The sequence below is a fragment of the Micropterus salmoides genome, unplaced genomic scaffold (assembly GCF_014851395.1).
Source record: "Micropterus salmoides isolate LMB-PRFRI ecotype aquatic unplaced genomic scaffold, ASM1485139v1 Ms_hic_scaffold_18, whole genome shotgun sequence".
NCBI classification, from domain to species: Eukaryota; Metazoa; Chordata; class Actinopteri; order Centrarchiformes; family Centrarchidae; genus Micropterus; species Micropterus salmoides.
The window spans coordinates 16159515-16178390 of NW_024040928.1; the positions used below are offsets into that span (position 1 = coordinate 16159515).

General features: G+C 42.8%; 1 protein-coding gene across 1 annotated transcript in view; it reads right to left on the reverse strand.

Moving 5' to 3' along the window:
- sash1a (SAM and SH3 domain containing 1a) overlaps positions 1-18876 on the reverse strand; it is a 163595-nt gene that overhangs the window by 16534 nt on the left and 128185 nt on the right. Inside the window, 9 exon segments of the mRNA XM_038726241.1 lie at positions 77-151; positions 2770-3182; positions 3582-3717; positions 8984-9082; positions 10524-10636; positions 10721-10810; positions 11143-11183; positions 16229-16278; positions 16373-16423. Of these exon segments, the coding sequence (XP_038582169.1) occupies positions 77-151; positions 2770-3182; positions 3582-3717; positions 8984-9082; positions 10524-10636; positions 10721-10810; positions 11143-11183; positions 16229-16278; positions 16373-16423 (1068 nt within the window).

Sequence of the window (18876 nt, forward strand, 5' to 3'; positions counted from 1 at the left end):
TGATTTAGTGTGACAGGAAGAGTTCGGCTTGTGCGCCTCACAGCCTCGTCTAATTTTACAAGCCGCCAGCACTTACATTGGCATCCGAGCCTGTGTTGACCACATGGAGCGAACGGTTGGACAGGTCAAAACCTCCGAAGCTGCACGTTCTCTGTCGGGGAAGCCAAAACACAATCAAATAAGCCACTTTCAGAAGGTCACATTACAGAAACTCCCCATCCACACCCACTGAGGGTCAACTCACAGTGATTCATGCTTGGCACGACACAGGCAGCAGTTTGATTAATGTACATGGGTATATGGTTTGGTACATATGCAGGGGCATGATGTCATATGGGACTGTGGACAGCCAACAGACATGATGTAACACATTCTGTTATATGAGCTCCTCTTTAAAATTGCAAGTTACTACATAGTCTTAGGCAAATGAGCTGTTATATTGTCCTGTGGAGAGCACGAAACAAGTTGCTCATATGCTTTATAACTTGAATCCCTGGAGAAAAATATTGGATAAAATTAAACCTTTTTTTATGTGGTCAAGCTAAAATATATAACTGTACTGTTACAAGTGAATGTATATTCATTGTATTTCAGATGCAAAACATATTGTGATTAATTATGAGAAATGCAAAACTGGGCTTTGTATGTAAACATGCACAACACATAGGTTGGTTGCTTAGAGCCGACAATGTTATTCTCATCAGAAACATTTTTAGAGAGACTAAATTGTTTCTGCTGAGAGGACAGGGTGATATGGAGATTTTCTTGACTTTTAGAGGTCAACATAAAGATAAGAGGTAGACACCAAAGGGGAACTATGACACGAGAAGAATAGATCCAGGATCTCATCACTGAACTGGCTTTGACTTTTCCCTAAGCTCTGCAGTAGGTCACACACAAACATGTAGACAAAGACATTTACATATGCATGCGCCCAAAAAGACTCAGTTCAAATAGGGCACTTGATGGCATTTCTCCTTCGAAAGCCATTACTTCTAATGTACTTGACTAAACTCCCACAAACCCTGGACGAAGGTCCTCGATGTGAGAAGGCTTTGCACATTAAGAAAATAGTTTTTATATTAGGTGTCCACAGCTGCAGTCCACATCACAATTTCCCAGGAAAAGCACAGTTTGGAGAACAAACATGTTTGAAGAGATGTCCCAAAAGAACTCTGAATGTCATGGCGATGCTCGATGGAATGGACATGCACCCAGAAAAATAAATTCTCTCAAAGATAATTATAGGAACGAAAAAAAACTAAAGAAAAAAAATCATATCTGCAACCATAGAGGCACGGGCCAAAAAAGAACACGAAAAGCAACAACAGAAAAAAGTGGATTCAACGAGTTTTTGGATGAGAACGACCTCCAGTGATTTCACTAGAACACGATAGGATTCAGGTACCCTCAAAGCTGCAGGATAGCTCCTCTATATCACCACCTGGAGTATGTGCCATTACCTCTGTTGATATACATGGGCTAGGGGAAAAAGTAAGTTACTGGCGATGCAACCAGCCTGTTTTCATATGTTATAAACTTGCATTTTACATTCACTGTGGTATGAATTGGTTTGCCTGTTTTTCTGTTGCTATATTCAGCCTTACAAGATCAATTTGAAAGTTGATTAGCATAAAGACCATTCAGTCACTTAAGTTGACATAATAAGGCCATTCATTTAATATGTCTCTAAGGCTGCGCTGTGCGGTTCTAAGGATGAGCAGCCTCAAGCTTGTACAACATCTCTTTTGCCCACAGGGATTAGTGTGACTGTGTAAGTGTGCATGTCCTTCAGGGATATGACATTTATAAAAAGGCACTTATAAAAGCTCTGCTGTAACTTAACCTCCCAAGTGGGCCATGGCACATTCCATAGTCATTTCGTATTCAGCTGAAATAAAAAACAAAAAAAAAAGATTTAAAGCCAAAGGCATTCACTTAAAGGTGAGGATGACATTCCTCAAAGGGCAATTAGGTCTGTGATAGACATACCAGCGCCTAGCCTTTTTTTATACATGTGCACAGCTGCAATACATTGATGTGGATTTCTTACACAGACAATATTAATGGATAAGTTGAGGTAATTTGACCTGGCATGTGTCTTGTGCATCTTTACTGTACTTCACCTACAACCTTTGAGCTATTCTGCAACTTTGAAGCACCGAGTCCTGCTCACACGAGGCGGTCGACTTAAACCTCATGGTCCAAACTCACAGACTTCTGCTGGATGCGCAAGAGCACACGCTTGGTGCAGCGGTCCACACTAGCCGCCCACTTCCTGTCTGCCTCGCGGTCCTCCTCCAATAGACAGCGGCGCTCAGCGCGGCTGAGGGTAACTGGGCGGACCAGCTGGGCCCAGTTGAGGTGACCATACAGGCTCCGTTCTACCACATAGGTGATGTTCAGTTCACTGACCGCTGTTCGACCACGCAGCCTGCGGGAGGGGAACACCCAGCCCCCTCCCCCACTTCCAAAACCTTTTGATTTGGCTACATCACAGCGGGCAGGGGAGGAGGGGGTGAGAGACAGAGGGGAGACAGGGGTCTTGGTGTTGCGCGAGCGTTGATACAGTAGGTGTTTAGTGGAGTAAGCGTAGTTAGGGTCAGGTTTCCGATGTGTCCAGCTACCATGGTGCCGGTTGGCAGGTTGGTGTTTGGGGCTGCCTTGTGGACTGTCATCCAGGGATATCAGGAGGCGGGACTGGGCAGGGGGTTTGGGGCGAGGTTTGGTGAGTCCATAGTATGCGTAGAGAGCCTCATTGTTACTTACCCCATGGGAGATTGAGCTCAAGGCCTTCCGCATCTCGCCGTCAGTCGTCGAGCGTGACAGCTTTCCTTCGTCGTCCAATCCACAGCCATCCAGTTCTGAGAAGGATGAGCCACTCCCTCCCACACCAGAGACAGAGCCCCCGGAGCCAACTGGGGTTCTCTTGGGGGGCCGGATGAGACCGTGGGTACTGGAAGATTTACTGAAGGTTTTGACCAGCTTGTGTCCAGACCAGGTGTCCAGGCTGCTTGAGGAAGGGGAGTTGGTCAGACTGTCTGTGTCCCCATCCTGAGATTGTTGATCCTGGGTGAGGGAGGGCAGAGAGATCTCCTGGGGCAAAGGGGGCTTCTTTAGAACCCCTGTATAGAGAGCTGTGTTGTCCTCACAGGTCGGCGGTGCCTCCAGATTCAGAAAATCTAATGAAGAAGTTGACGACGACAGAAACATTAAGTTATTCAGGAGGATCAGATTCTGTGTAGTCCCATGACCCATCTGTGGTTTACCAAACCACAGCTAGCCAGCACACATTTCAAAACACATTCTTAAAGTCTGAGTATTAGGCAAAACCCATGACAGACGAGAATATCAAAACATAAAAAAAAAAAGAGAGATTCCTACTTTTTAACACGAGTCACTAATTTCCAACAACTAAACCTAAAGTTTTTGAACTTTAACTTCATTTTAGTAAGGACAAACAGCTTGATATAGTGCTCAATACAGATTTTCAACTGCAAGCAGATTTTAAATTTCTATACAGTTAAAGTCTGATGCCTCGAACAGAGACCTTAAATCAAAGGAACTCAGGTATAACAGACCTTCAGAGCCGTGTTTCTTGCCCTCCTCCACCTTGATGAGTTTTTTCCTGACCCGGCGTGTAGAGTTAACCAGCTTGTGAAGCCGTTTGAACTTCACAGAGTCCTCCGATTGCTCATCGTCTGACTGTTCACGGGACTGGTGGGAAAGAGAGAACGAGGGAGGGATGATATGATAAAAAGGGACACGCAGCAAACACTTTTCAGTTAAATAAACCTTTTTAAAAAAAACATATGTAAAAACAGGAAGAACTTCTTCAGCGTAACATTTCATTAATCCAAGTATAACAGAAATGTATGGCTTTGTTTTGAATTTATTTCATATGAAACAAAAGTAGTGAGAAAATCAAACAAACTTTGACATATATATTTGGAGATTCTGAAAACGCTGTTATAATGCGATGGATGGGAGCATCGTTTAGGATGGAGTCAAAGTTAGTGAGGTGAGAAATGAAGGATGGGGGGGGGGGGGGCACACAGCATTATGTGAAGTTCATATTCATAATAAACACAGAAAAAAATGCACTGAAACAATGAACCAGATGAAACAATTATTTGAACAAATTAACTGAATGAATCAGTATTACAATACATGGTCTATTTGGCATTATTTTGTCTTAAGAGGCTGTTTACTGCAGAGGAAATGGAAGGACAATGGTCGTATATCATGGGTGTCAGCATCCTAGTTTTTCTCTCTACAGATGGCCACTGCATTTAAACTCTCTGTACAGTGTAGCAGAGTGGAAAAGAGACCGAATAATGAAATTTACAGTTTCAACTTTCAAACACAACACAACACACACACACACACACACACACACACACACACACACGTGTGTTTTCTCGCTATGTCTTCCATGTGACTGTGATTGGCGGTAATGATGATGCTGATGGGCCAAGCTCTGGCCTAAAGATTGTCTGGCAGGAACTACCATCATTATCATGGAGTTTAAACAACTTAATTTGTTTCTATTTGCCACTGGTTTCCACAGCAACACTAACTCTCTGGTCACACACTGCCAGTTCCATGGTCGAGGTTGACTGCATCACTTGGAAAGGGACACACATGCATGCACAAACGCCCACATACACCACAACTAGACAGAGCAGGCCTGGCAGGGCTCAGCTCTCTGTCTGATAGAAAGCAGTCTTCTCCTCCAGCTCTGAAGCTAACAAGGAAGAACCTGCTTTCTCGCTGTTGTTGGGATTAGACCACGGGCCTGGCTCAGAGGCTGCTGACATTCGTTCGGGATGATGTTAACAACTGTGGCTTGGTTGGATCAAACTGATCTGACACTGTCCGCAAATCCTTGATGGCAACAAACCACCTTAACAACATCGTGATCTTTTCATTCCTGGAAGCGTATGAAAACCTTACGAATCATTGGCAAGCTGGAAAAAAAAACTTCACGCAGGTCCATTCTATCAAACTTCACCACTTTTAGAGGTACGTGATCAAGTTTTAGGTCCTCTGTCAGCCCAGCAGAGCAGAGCTAGGGTATAGCCATTCATTCGGCCTCTTACAAATTGGAGAAATAGGCTCTGAAAACCCGTAACTCTGCTGTCCCTCAGCCGAACCACACAATTTTGGCTACAGCGGTGACTCCTTCAACTTTCCATTTGCTCTTGGCAATGCTTGAGTGCATTAGCTTCAGAAAATGTAATGTAATAACAAGTCTGTGTCAGAGAGGATTGATGAAAGTGGCAGTAGAAATACTATGAGATGAGTGAGACCACCATAGGTTGGGATGGGAGCCCACTCCTGTATCTGATCTAATCTGTTCTTCTCCTAGTGTAAAAGATGGAGAAAAGGAATAAGAGATAGTAAAGAGGTGACAATGACATAATTGTCCAAACCCAGTTGTGAGGAACCCGATCCATACAAATGACCAGATTAACAGGGGAAAAGATACACACACAGAAAGAAAGCCAAACAAAAGAGGGGTAATGAATCAAGCAGAGCTGAAAGGCTGCCATCGAAAACAAGGTCAAAGCATCAATTCCACGGCCATAATTGCCATTTCACTTCACAAATTACTTTGAGGTTTGTTCCCATAACTTTGGAGACTCAGTTAAACTTAGAAAACTACAAACCAACATCCTCATGGTGCACACCAAAAGCTTTCGTTTTGTACCACAAAAACAGAAAAAGACAATCTTAAAAGAAACAATCTAATTTAAAACAGTTAAGAGCACCAGCGTGCCTTGAAACTTACCAACCTATTTAAAACAGCAGGGTACCGCTTTCTGTGTTAACATCCAACAGTTTAGCAAGAGTGGGTCCCACAAATCCATAGTTGCGCCGACCACATTCTTAAGCAAGTACGATTCAAAATAATATCAGCGCCCCTGTGCACATGCTGGCAGATACAGATGCAGTCGGCTGGTAAATTCAGCTCTGAGGAATGAGGGACCATTTGGAAGTGCTGTGTCGCACATCTAGCAGAGAAAAGGAGTGTTGTGCATGGAGAACAATCCCAGCATTTGAGCCCCTCTGACCCTGCCTTGGCCCCCACAACGCTAATGGCCAGCCCTGGAATGTGGCCTCCGATCGCCGGGGGAAGACAGACCGGAGAAAGACAGCATCAGAGAAATGCACAGAGCAGCCAAAGATTATATATTGCAAACATGTCAGCTACAAGCATGCACTGTATATTCACGTCTGTATTTAGAATACAGTAATACACAGAGACATGCAAAACTTTTTGAATTTGGGAATGACCTAATTCCATTCATTAGAGGGGAGAGGGGGCAGTTTATGACACCAATAGAGGTCCCAGCGGAGTAGCAGTATTTCCTGAAGTAGCCAATTTTGGAACCCGGGGCACGGGGAGATCCCCCCTCCCCCATTTCAGAGGGCCTGGTGGTAAATACAACCTCTATCTCCTCTATTTTTCTCTCCCTTGTTTCCTCTCTGACTCCAGCTCTTGCATTTGTTCACAGCCTCCAGAGCCAAGTTGTGTGTTCCTCTGAACAATACTCCTTCAGTAACTCTCCTATCCTGTCCCCTGTCTGTGAAAACCCCAAACTGATCAATCTTCTTCCCACGGGAAGTGAGAATCTGGCAGCAGGGGGGTAGCATGAGGGTTGACATTACTGACAAGTTACAGATAAGATGATTGGCAAACTCAGGCATAATTCACAGACCCACATCAGACAACCAGCCAGCAGACAAAACTTGAGCTGAGGTTATGTATGGCATAATTAACCTATTTTTCATACGATAGGGAAATAATCAATCATTACACAGAAGAAGAATTGAATAGGGACCATTGACGACGTGAGGAAACTATTTTGCATGAGTCCTTATTCATGGTTTTGTTACAGTAACAAACAGAGTTTATGAACGCAAGCCATAAATAACTGACATTGAAGAGTAACCGGGGGAGCTATTAACGTATGAAAGTCAAGCACACCAAAACATATTCAACCACTTAAAAGAAAATGTGATTTTGAAATAAAGGAACTCAAGCTAGGATTCAAATCTAAAACAGTATGAAGGCTGTAGGGTCAACTTTTCATTTACTTTAACAATAACCACATGAAAAGCAGATCCATTTAGGTGCATAAAGTGGATAAGAATGAATGAAAGAGATTTGATGATTGATTTTTCAAACCGTCATGGCTGTTTACTTGGGAATTAGTAGCACATTTTGAAATAGCAATACTACACACGTGCGAGTATGTGGAATTTTTGTGTTTGGATAAACTCATTTCCCTGGAAAAATGTGGGTCACTGTGTGAGACTTTATGACTGCATGCTATTCCCATATGATGCCATAGAGTGCAAAACTAATGAAAATCCGCCACAACCACTATGTGTCCTGAATCTGCAATAAACCTACATTTAAAAAAGGAAAAACACATCAACATATGCGCGCGCGCACACACCAGAAAGATCTGACTGATTGTCATCAAAACACCAAACATGCATCCAACAGAACCAGATTGTCTGCTCCAGCTGTCCAGCTCCACAACACTTTTCAAAACATAGAATCCCTCAAAGGTCTCAAAGTTTCAAGGCCTTCTTTCCATGGATCACAGCTGACTAAATAACTGCCAACAAAAGCTCACGACACAAGGGGTTTTGGGTAGATTTTGTGTGACTCTCCACTTGGCTTTCCGCAAGTTACAATTACAACTGATTGATGGAAACAGACCTGACCTAAATTTCCATAAGACAATTTCCTTGTCACTACAGCAGCCAATTTTGACCTTGTTGAGGACATATTTCAAATGAGATGCCTATGACAGGATTAACCTGATGAATAAAAGATGGAAGAGGACACGCAACACATGCATATATCTCATTGGGACTGCCAATTCTTGAGTGCAGCCTCAGAAAATGGGTAAACAGTGGGTCAAGATTCACAGAGGTAACACCCATAGTATTAAGATGCACGTGACATGGTGGAGAGAATATATGTGCAAAGGCAGATATATTGTAGTTTGGCCATGAATGAAGAGCAGAGAGAGAAGGGGAGATTAAAGTGAGAGGAAGGTAAGATAAAAGTTGACTGAAGATGGTTTATGCAATGGCATTTAAAACTGTCAAAAAAATGTAAATATTTCAAACATATTTAAAAGGGAGGTCTATAGGCACTTTGTATCTCAAAGCTAGACATCAAGCAAGGAAAACTAGTTGAGTTTCCCGGTATATTAAATCTGAATAAACACACACATCGATGCACACATAAAGTATGTCAAAACAACAATGGTCGTTCAACCTCGTTGGCTGAAACATCAAACTTAAAAAGGTGAGAGTGGTCGAGGTCAGAGGCCCCATCCACACTACTACGTTTTAGCTAGTGGCCGTTCAGGTACGCTGGGCATGCGCCTGCCGATGTAAACATGAAGCAGATGGTAATTCCATAGTTACAGAAGATTTGGCGAAAGAATAAATAAATACAGAAGAAGAATCAGACCAGTTTTTTTTTTTGCATGCACCAATAACGAGCTGGGACTGTTACTGAATGTAACACGGGAGTGTGGCAGCAGAAAACAGACTGGGAGTTGTCGCAAAGGAAACGGCGACATGCACAGTACAAGTGTAGGCAGATAAGTGTTATTTGCAAGGTACAGAATATTTTAATAAAAATACCATGTCAAAAATCCGGTCAGTAGCATAGTGTTTCTGCTTTGCATGACTAAGACCCAATCAGAGAGCCGAGCGTGAGCGGCTGCGTCATCGTTTCTAAAGTCCTCCGTTTTGGCCCGTCTTCACTAAAACGCCCTCCGGTTTTCACCGTTGTAGTCTGAACGGGAGGTGCAAACGTATCAAAAGGTCTCCGTTTTAATTCAAAAACGCAGTAGTGTGGATGGGGCCAGAGTGTTAAGAGAGACAGGGTCAAGGGGAGAGTTCAGGGATTTCGGGGTGTCGGGGTAATGGGGTGGGGTGTACTTACGTTGCAGTTTGAGGACTGGTTTAGATTGGTCGCAGTTCTGTCAGTCCACTCTGCAGTGTCAGTACTGCTGGACTGCCTGCTGCGCTCATACTCCTTCAGCTACGTGGAGAAGAAGAGTTTAGAGAGGCAGAGGAACAGGGCGGGGTCACCCACTCTCACCGAGCATGCTACATCTCTCCATATAGGCTACTAACAGACGGTCGATGGACGTCAATTGCGCACATTCACAGGACATTTATACAGACAGGCACACAGACAAAACAGGAGGACTCAACCAGCGATGTAGTGGTTAATAAAAGGTTCGTATTGTAACCTGAGTTTGATGATCTTTGTGCAAATAACCTCTAAATTAAAGTGTGTTAAGTTTTATGCAACAAATTAATTATTTGAAAATGAAAATAGTTCTATACCACTGAGACTTGCCTTCTTTTGTGTGCATGTTATGATTTATTGTCATGAAGATTTCTTCACCTTTCATTAATCTTAAACACACAAAAAAGGAGACCGAAAGGGAGATTGAATTTAATTATGTTTATATTCCACTACATCCCTGGCCACATACTACATAGCACGCTACTGACTATAATAAAAACCAATATGATTATACTGGTCAGTGGTACACAGAACCATAGACTGTATATAAAAACAGAACACACTATTTAAACACACACAAGCACAACAAGATGTCAGATCAACTATCCACAGAGGCTGATCATTGAGGGTCAATCACTAGAGCGAGAAGATGGGATCAAGCTACTGGCCAAAAGAAAATCAAAGTTCTGTGAAAAAAAAGGGTAAGAAGATAATTAACATCTGCCTTGTGGAGAGCAAATCCAGTGCTCAAATGCTGCTGGACAGTCATGCTACCCACGAGCAAGGCATTACAGAAGGCGACTGAAAGGAAGGAAGGAGGAGATGAAGTAGGCAAATACAAAAAGAAAGAACAACCACCAGAAGTTGATCAAGTGCATTAAAAGGAAAACCATGTAATTTTCCACCATGTCCTCCTAGAGAGAAAACCCACAATGCACCAGAACATCCCCCCCAACAGATGGGGCTGTTGAGTTACTATGACCATCAATCCTGCAATTATAAACTGAGCAAGACACCCACACACACTCCAAGAGCTCACACCCTAAAACCCCCAGACTCCTGACCCTCTGGAAACACCGATTGTCAGGAGTTTGTGTCGGTGTGTGAGAGTGAGTGTGGATGTGTATGTGTGCGAGTGTGTGTGGGTGACAGAGAGCGAGAGAGACAGTTTGTGTGTGAATGTGTGAGCGAGTGTGTACGTGTGTGGTGTAGAGGACAATACAGGGTTAAAATGCGGGGCCTTGTACAGGTTAGTAAGAGTGAGTCGTTTTAGTAAGCCAGAGCTATGGTGGGAATATGGAGGACAATATTGGGGAGGGGGGAGTGGAAACTAATAAAGGGGGAGGGGTCAGGGGATCTGGGGAGGCTACAGTCACAAAGGAAGGTCGAGTGAGGGTGGGGGAGGATGGTGCAACAGGTAAGGCAGAAAGTCATTGGAGCTTCCTACCCGAGCTAGAGCTTCTTCAACGGTGATCATCTTCTCTTTCACCATCATCATTAGTTGAATTCGCTCTTCGTCACTCATGGTGATCTCACTGGCCACATAGCCTATGTCTTCTCCTGAAGGGTTTGAAGGGAAAAGATCAAAAATGGAGCAACATCTATTCAGTATGTGAAACATCTGAAACATTAAGCCACACAAACCTTTGGATGTCTGACGCACTACTGGTTTGTGCTGAGACTTGCGGAAGTTCTGCCAAAAAGATTTGTTCTTCTTCTTGTTGTCCCATTTACCTAAAGGCAGCGCAGGATCAGTCATGTAGGAAGAAACATTCACCTTATACACAACTACCAACATTCCAATTATGTTGTGTGGTTTCTGGCCACAGGAAAGAAAACACACTTTTAAGTGGATCCTTTGCTCAGCAAGCTCAACTGACCATTTACATACATGTACATATTTGCAAGGGTATAGACAATTCCTCCATGTGGTGCAACAATTAAGTATGACCCTAGCTCACAAATCTCTATATGGCTATTCCTGTCAATTTCAGATATAAAGCTTAATCTTATAGGAAACATATTAAGACAGCAAAAGAGATAAATGAAAATGCATCTAAACATACCTCCAGATCCATCTTCAGAGCTAGATTTGTGCAAGGGCATTCTGGGGGGGAGGGGGGGAGTAAAGAAAGACAGAATCAGCATACAGGAAAGATCTTCCTATATAAAAAAGATCTTCCTACTCTAGTCTCAACCACCAGTGCTTAAACTATGTTTATGACTGTTAATTTTTGGCAAGGAGGGCTGCAGTTCTGCTGTTCACCACTTGGGGTCAGTGGTGGTGTTTAAGTGACAGCAAACCAGGCTCCTGAGGCTTAAGAGGGAGAGGAGGAGAGGACGTAAACAATGACATCCCTCTTGCAAAAACAAGAGGGTAAGATGAAGATGGTGGTACTACAAAGTGTTTAAGAAGCAGCAAAGGAAGGAGGAAGGTCAACAAGATAAAGAAAAAGAGGGCAGCCACATGAAAGTGAGGAGGGAAAGTATGGAATCGAGAGGGGGGGGGGGTGAGAAGAAACCAAAGGGCAGACTCAGCCTGTTTGTGTTTCCACTTCCCTCCACAGGACAGACAGTCACGAGGAAGACAGAAGGAAGAGTGGGAGAAGAGGGAGAGAGGGCATAAGAGAGGGAGACATGGAAAATAACTGAGTCCTGACATGTCTGTAAAACTTCTTAAATAATCAGACCTAACAAGGATAAAATAACAACTTGAAGGTTCCTTATGACAGATAAACTGCTCTCAGCGTCCAATCAAAATGTCATGTATGCGTGGCCTCACATATTTTTCTAGCAAGCTCTGTGGCATGTTTGGCAGTGGCTGACTGTCTGCTGAAAACTTGACAGAAGGGAGAGACTTTGTTTTTGATGACATCCTACAGGTGTATTTATTTGGGAGCGGGTGGGTGATAGTGATTTGCGGTGGCCGCACACTGTGAGCGTACGCTTAAGACCCTCAAAGACCTATTATGTAAATTGTCCTCTCTTGCGATTTTACTTGAACACTGTCACACATCCACACACCTTAAATGATTGGAGCACAATGCACATGGGCATAGAGCTGCTGGGCCGTGCAGGTGCCGGAGAAGCAATGCGAAAGTGTGTGACAGGATCAAAACATGATAAACAGGTCACTTCCCTCTCCAGTGGCTGTGCGTGTGTGTGTGCATGTGTGTTCACATGTTTGTTCAGACATTAGCCCTCTCTTGGTGCAATGGGAAATCTTCACACGGCTTAAAGCCCTGCTGCCATGGCAACATAATGAGATGCTAATTGAATGGAGGCCTGTTCATCCCCCTCTCAGATAGGCTAGGGCCAAAGCTAATGCTAATAGAACTCACTCAATGGAAGCTTTTCTGTGGTAGTGCCCCCCCCCCCATGCTCTATAAATTAACCTCGCATGCAGCGCACACATACATGTACTCACACACAGCCGCGTGGTCTCACACTTTAAAAAAGCCTGAATGTCATTCAAAGTCTGTGTCAGTCCAGGCATTATGTGGCTAGGCAACTTAATTGGTTTAACCTTAAATCTTTGGCATGCCTGTCTATTTCAATTCTGTTCTTTGCATTGAGTAGGGGACATTTAACTGCTACTTTTTTAAAATCTCATTACCATAAGAAGCCAGTGATATTAAGTATAGCATTATAACTTTGGCTGAACCTATGCAGGATAGGTGAAAGTTTCTTTGCATGATACAGTCGCATTGTGAAAATGTTACAAGTGCTACGAACATGTGCTGATGACCCCGAAGCTATGAGTGAAATGCCAATTTACTCAGTGAAATGGTAGGACTGACAGCACTTTCTCTGGCTTGGATCTAACATATTAATTAATTAATTAAATCATTTAACGGTAGAAAATATGTGGTAAATGCACATTTAGTGCATAAGGCATATAGGCTATTTACACAGACAAACGTAAAAGATAAGATACAAGAGAAAAAGGCCAGCGGCACGTCAACATCAAAAAAAAAAAAGGATGACTGAATAAGTGATTTTTGCGTAGGCAGTACAGTTATACAGTATGAATCATTGGTCTAGCATAACTACTAATCTGTGTGACACAGTCCAGGAAAGATGATAAACCAGTAGCAAGATTTGGAAAAACAGCTGTGCATCAGTTTCTACTGCACTCAGCATAAATCACAGCATTGCACACATGCATGTGTGTATGGTGACTGTGTGTTTTTGTGTGACAACAGGGCTGGCCACCTGGAGCAAAGTGATCACCGGTTTTCTAGTAGAGACAATGAAAGGCAGCGACCCTGTGTGACAGTGGCAGTGTTCACAGGAAGAGCAGAGGGATGACCTCTTCAGGGATCATGGAAGAGGTCAGAGGTCACATGGAGGGGGGAAGACGGAAGATCATAAGGTGGTAAAACAGAAAATCATACAGAAAATAAAACACATGTTTGCGATTGTGCATGTATTTTCCTGCCATACACACACTGCTTTACTTTCAGAAGCAAATAACAGTTCCACGACGGCGGCAACACTCAACCACAAGTCGTAAATATGCTGACAAGGTACTTTTTCGTTTTCCAACATGGTACTGTTGTTCTAAACATATTATTCACATGGAACGGCTTACATTTCCATCTGATTATTAGTTGCATAAGCCGGGCTTCCAGCAGTGCACATGCCTCTAATTTTACAATTTAACAAGCCTTTTTAGAGCCAACAATCAACTGTATTTGTGTCTTTGCACATGTATGCTTTCATCAAGATCCATTTGCCTCTGCTGTTAACCTTACTGATTTGTTTGTTGCCCCCTCTCTGCAACAATAATCCCCCAATCAATCACTTTTCAAAACAGGAAGTCCCCAGTTTGAACCCTCCAGCTTTCTGAGACCGCTCTGTCATCACCACTTGCACATGCACAGACAGAGAGGTGGCACAGCCCAAGATGAAGTCTGGGTAATCTCCTCTGGGTGCTATTGTCCTGCGACGAGGCGATGATGGGGGTATCCATGTCTGTGCATGTGAACGTGCATGAGTGCCTCTTGTAAGGCTGCGAGGAATGGAGGCAGCTTGTCTATCATTCCTGCCAACACATAATAAATCACTACACCTGAAACCCATTCACAACAGTGGAAAGTGGACAATAGGCAATGTAATAGAGAACAGAACTGGGGGGAATGAGAGGAGAGAGGCTGGCAGTGAAGGATGGATTACAAAAAATACAGGCCATTTTGTCCTCAAGCATAAAAACGAAATTAAATAGATAAAGTTGATAAAGATTTTCATATTTAACTTTCACACCAGAAATTGAGTTTAGGGCTTTGAAAGAAAGACACTAGACAGAGAGAAGAATGGAAATGACAGAGGTGAAGAGAAGGGTGAATGCGGAGCAGTTTCATTAGAGACCAACTACAGACTTAAGGTGAGACAAAGTCTGAATGTTTATGAGAGAGGGAATGTGAGAGAAAGCATGTGAGGCATGGAAGACAGAAAGAAACCAGACCGACAGGACGAGGAGAGAGAGAATAGCACAGTTAGGGGATCTTTCTGGGACTCTTTCGGACAGCAGAGAGACATCATTCGAAATTTGGCATCTGGTTCCCATCATCTTGCGTATTTGTCTGTGCTACATATACAGCCATGGGAGAAGAGATCATGTCCGTGGTATGTGCTTCCTCTGCCGCACATGATCTTCCCGTGAACGTGACAATTCCACTGGGGGTCACACAGGGGTGTTCAGGAACAAACACAAAAAAAAAAAAAGGGAAATATGGGAAATAACTATTCGCACTATAGTCACACTAAGATTTATTTAACCTTTGGCCCTGGCGTACATGCCGTACATTAAGCGGGGCTCCCAATTCACTTTTCTATACTAATCTATCCAGACTCTTGTGTCCACTAAATGTCTTCTTTAAATGCCTATAAAAAGGCACCAAATGTGTGTGACTGTAGTGAATTTGTTGCAGCTTGACAACATTTAGAGAGCTGTTTTGCCGACCAACGTGGATTGTTTTAAATGTTACAACAGTGATCTCATGGTAGGCCATGGAGGAGAACACACACACACACACACACACACACACACACACACACTCTTTGGGTTACAGGAACCAGTGAAAAGGAACCCCACCCGTGCCCAGTTCCATCCTGCTCTTTCGTTCATGCTCCTTTGCGGTAATCATTTAGCCATCACCCGCTCTCCACCGCTGGACACAAAGGCAGGAAGGAAGCATGGACGGCCGGGGAACAGAGAATGGCTGCCGGACTGAGCAGGTCAGCCGAAGGAAGCAGTCAGGGGTTTTCCTTTAACCACAGCAGGGATGTGACCAAAGCTTAGGGGACCAACTATGAATACTATGAATGTCGAGGGTTGATTTCCTTTATACCCACTCATCCACATAGTGATTAAGAATGTATTTATCAGTTTTTATTATTATCAGGATTTATTTCATGATTATACGCATTACATTTTTTCTTAGCAAATGTCTGAAATAAACTTCTTTGCTTTCTTGCTAAGAGTTAGATGAGAAGATCAATACCACTGTCGTGTCTGTAAGGTAAATTTGAAGCTACCGCCAGCAACCACAGCACAAGTATTTCTTGGGCAAAGTGACTCCCTGAAGTCTCTGGTTGATTGGCAACCTCACATTACGACTCCAGGAAGTCAAGAAATAGTCCACTGACATCTTGTTGACATGATGAAATAAAACTGACTGTCTTTTTTGTCAAAATTCCTTCTTATGTTGGGATATATAGTATTTCTCTTAATTTACTGCAACAGTATACTGGAACATAAGCTGAAACCTGTGTCAACTGCTCACTCACACACACCATCACACTCATCCATCCAAGTTTTCCAAGGAGCTGACCTCTACTCCCCATGGGCAGGGTCAGAGACCTTTTGTACAAGTTGTCACATAAGAGATCTATTAATCACATGAACTGCATATAGATGTGTGTGTACTTCCATTTGTCTCTCTCCATCTTTAGCTGTGAATTTGCAGAAAGGCTAAGTGTGATCCATGATTTTCTGCGCCAGCATGTACGGTTTGATGCGATCCAGACGCAGGCTGCGCTGCAGATTGTTTAGACATGCAACAGACTCACATTTCAATCCAAGCATATTTCATGGTTGCACACTGGCTCCGGTCACAAGTTACAGGGATAAAGTGGAAAACAACGTACTTTCTGTCTGTTTCTGGAGTGGACACCTCACTGCTGAAGCCTAATGATTCCTGAGGACAGAGAAGAAAAAGAGACATATGTCAGAATTACTTTTTAGATTATGTAAAACTGACACTGTTCTGTGCACATAATTTCTCTGCCTACCTGGATCTCAGTGCGGAGCTGCAGCGATGTGCTGCTGGTGTCCTGTTTCTCCTGAAAAAAATGACAGGAAAGAGACAAGAAACAAGATCAAATGTCAGTGTCAAAGATCAATCACTTAATAACACAAGGGCATATGCACTGTAGTGAGAAGACTAGAAACGTAAAATAATTTACTAATGATTTATTAATCATTAGATTTATTAATGGGGAAAAAAAGGTAATTTAACAATGCCCTCATGTGGAAAGTCAGGTTCATGTAGACACACCTGTGTGTCAGTGAAAACAAACACAGGCACGTGTATGGCCAACAACCCACCCATAGATAACTCAACAAGTCAAGTCTTGCAGTTGGTACCCAAACCTGCAATTCTTGTTTTCACTGTTGCTGAGTATAATGGAGGATCCTAGTAAAGTCTTGGCTTTTCCAGTAGAACAAGACATGACAAAAGCACAGAGCCAGTGACGTAGGTGCACACAGGGCAACACCTGCGGATTTGCATCAGATCTGTAGAATCCAGAATGCCATTAATAAATGAAATAACAGCACATAAGGGCAAACTGGCCTATATGGAAATGGCATTTCTAGACTTTGGTTATGCATTTAAGGTACAAACTACTCAAAAGGTTGTAAAAAAAACAGTGGAAAATAGATTAATTTTTAACCACTCTTTACTTTCAAAATGTTGCTTGGCTTCCCCAGCCAACAATTCCTGTCAGGGCTGTTTTCACAGTTACACAAGGCTAATGCTTGCATGTCTAAAGCAGGTGTCTTCATCATAGCATATCCAGATGTGCCTCAAACCAAAATGTTTCTACAGGCAGACACGGGGACTACACAATCACAACAAGTCTGGATCTTAGATTTTAACCTGCAGCACGTGATATTTAAAGCCAGCGAACGGCCTTGAGGGATTGGCCAAGTGTATAGTTTGTGTGTTCTTGAGTGCTTTTGAACTCTCATGGAGGGGATTACACAAGTCCCTGACAAGCCCAATGCTAACAGTCTTGTACTGTGGGATATTAGGCACTGCAGAAACAAATGGGGTCAGCACTTTGCTTGAGGGTTGTGAACAGACCTTCAAAATATGGACCAGGGACTCACCCGCCTGAATCTCTAAACTTGAGGTTACCATCATGTAACCATTGTTGATTTCTAGAGGTAATTTTCTTGCTCACTGCGCAATGAGAAATTTGTGGCTTTACTGTTTATGTGTCATTAATCCTTCTGACATGAGCTAGAGGGTAACAAAAGGACAACTAAGCCCCTATTACTTGCTTCTGTTATACTAAAATAGCAAAAGGAGGCAAAAGGGCAGCACATAAATTGTGACTTCGTGAAAATAGTAATTCATACATGTGGCAGGCTGGAGAATAGTACGCAGACTATAAAGGGCATGGGAATGAGTTTACAGAGGAGGTTAGTCAACCGTATTCTTTAGTGAAGATAATATTAAGGAGAGCTGACCTCGTTGCTTTCATATATTTGAGGAAGTGTCAACACAGTGGTTCCTATTTCTATTTTCTTTTTGTATATTAAGCAATACAGCATACTTGCAGCAAACTTCTCATGATGCAAATGCTGATATTGCCATTTCTATTTTTGTAGAATCTGCCTATAATATCTAATTAAGTAGGGTGTAAAATTAGCTTCAAGGATATGGATGTTAATAACACATACCCTAATATATTGTGTTCTCTGTTCCTCTATAGGACTGTTGCTGAATTTGGTTAACACAAAAACTTCCCTGGTATACCACTAAGTGTTATTACTCTCATACGAGAAAACATCTTAGCTATGTCTGTTTTGTCAAGGCTGAAGACTACTGAATACATGTCAACAAAACAGATAGGGCAGGGTTGAAATTCTAGTCTATTAGCTTGGCAGCGGCCTTGGAGATGACATCAGCCAAGTAGGTTAGATCAGAAGATTATGATGCTAGGTGACTGGCTTCCTAAAACCATAAAATTGCACGAAGAAAAGAGTAATTGAAACTGGAGTTTCCCAAATATAGAGCAGGATTAGGAAATGAGTTGTTTCTGAGAAATGCACATCATTCTCTATCTCCACACCCAGACATTAGATTTTAAGATAACAGTCACAGCAAGCTGCTTTTTCTTCCTACACTTGGTTTGTCATGGTTCCTAATCAGAGTGACATGTAGTTTAACCTTCCCCCCCCCCCCCCCTTTCTTTGAATGGGCTTTGAGCACGGGATTACAATCCTTCCACACTCATCTTGTAAGTATGAGTCAGTGGCTGATAGTTAAAGAACTTAAAAGTGACATAACCTCCTTTAAGAGGTCTTTAAGAGCCTGTAGCCTGCAGGTCATATGAGCAGAAGACCTTTAGTGCTGAGGTGGCTAAAAGCCTCAAAATTAGCCTGAACCCTACACTTATGACAACAGTAATCAACTGAAGGCAGGCGGTAATGATGTCAGTGAGACAGTCTGTCTGGCTTTATCTTTAACGCTAACTTTAGCACTACAAGTCCTCCTAGCCCATTT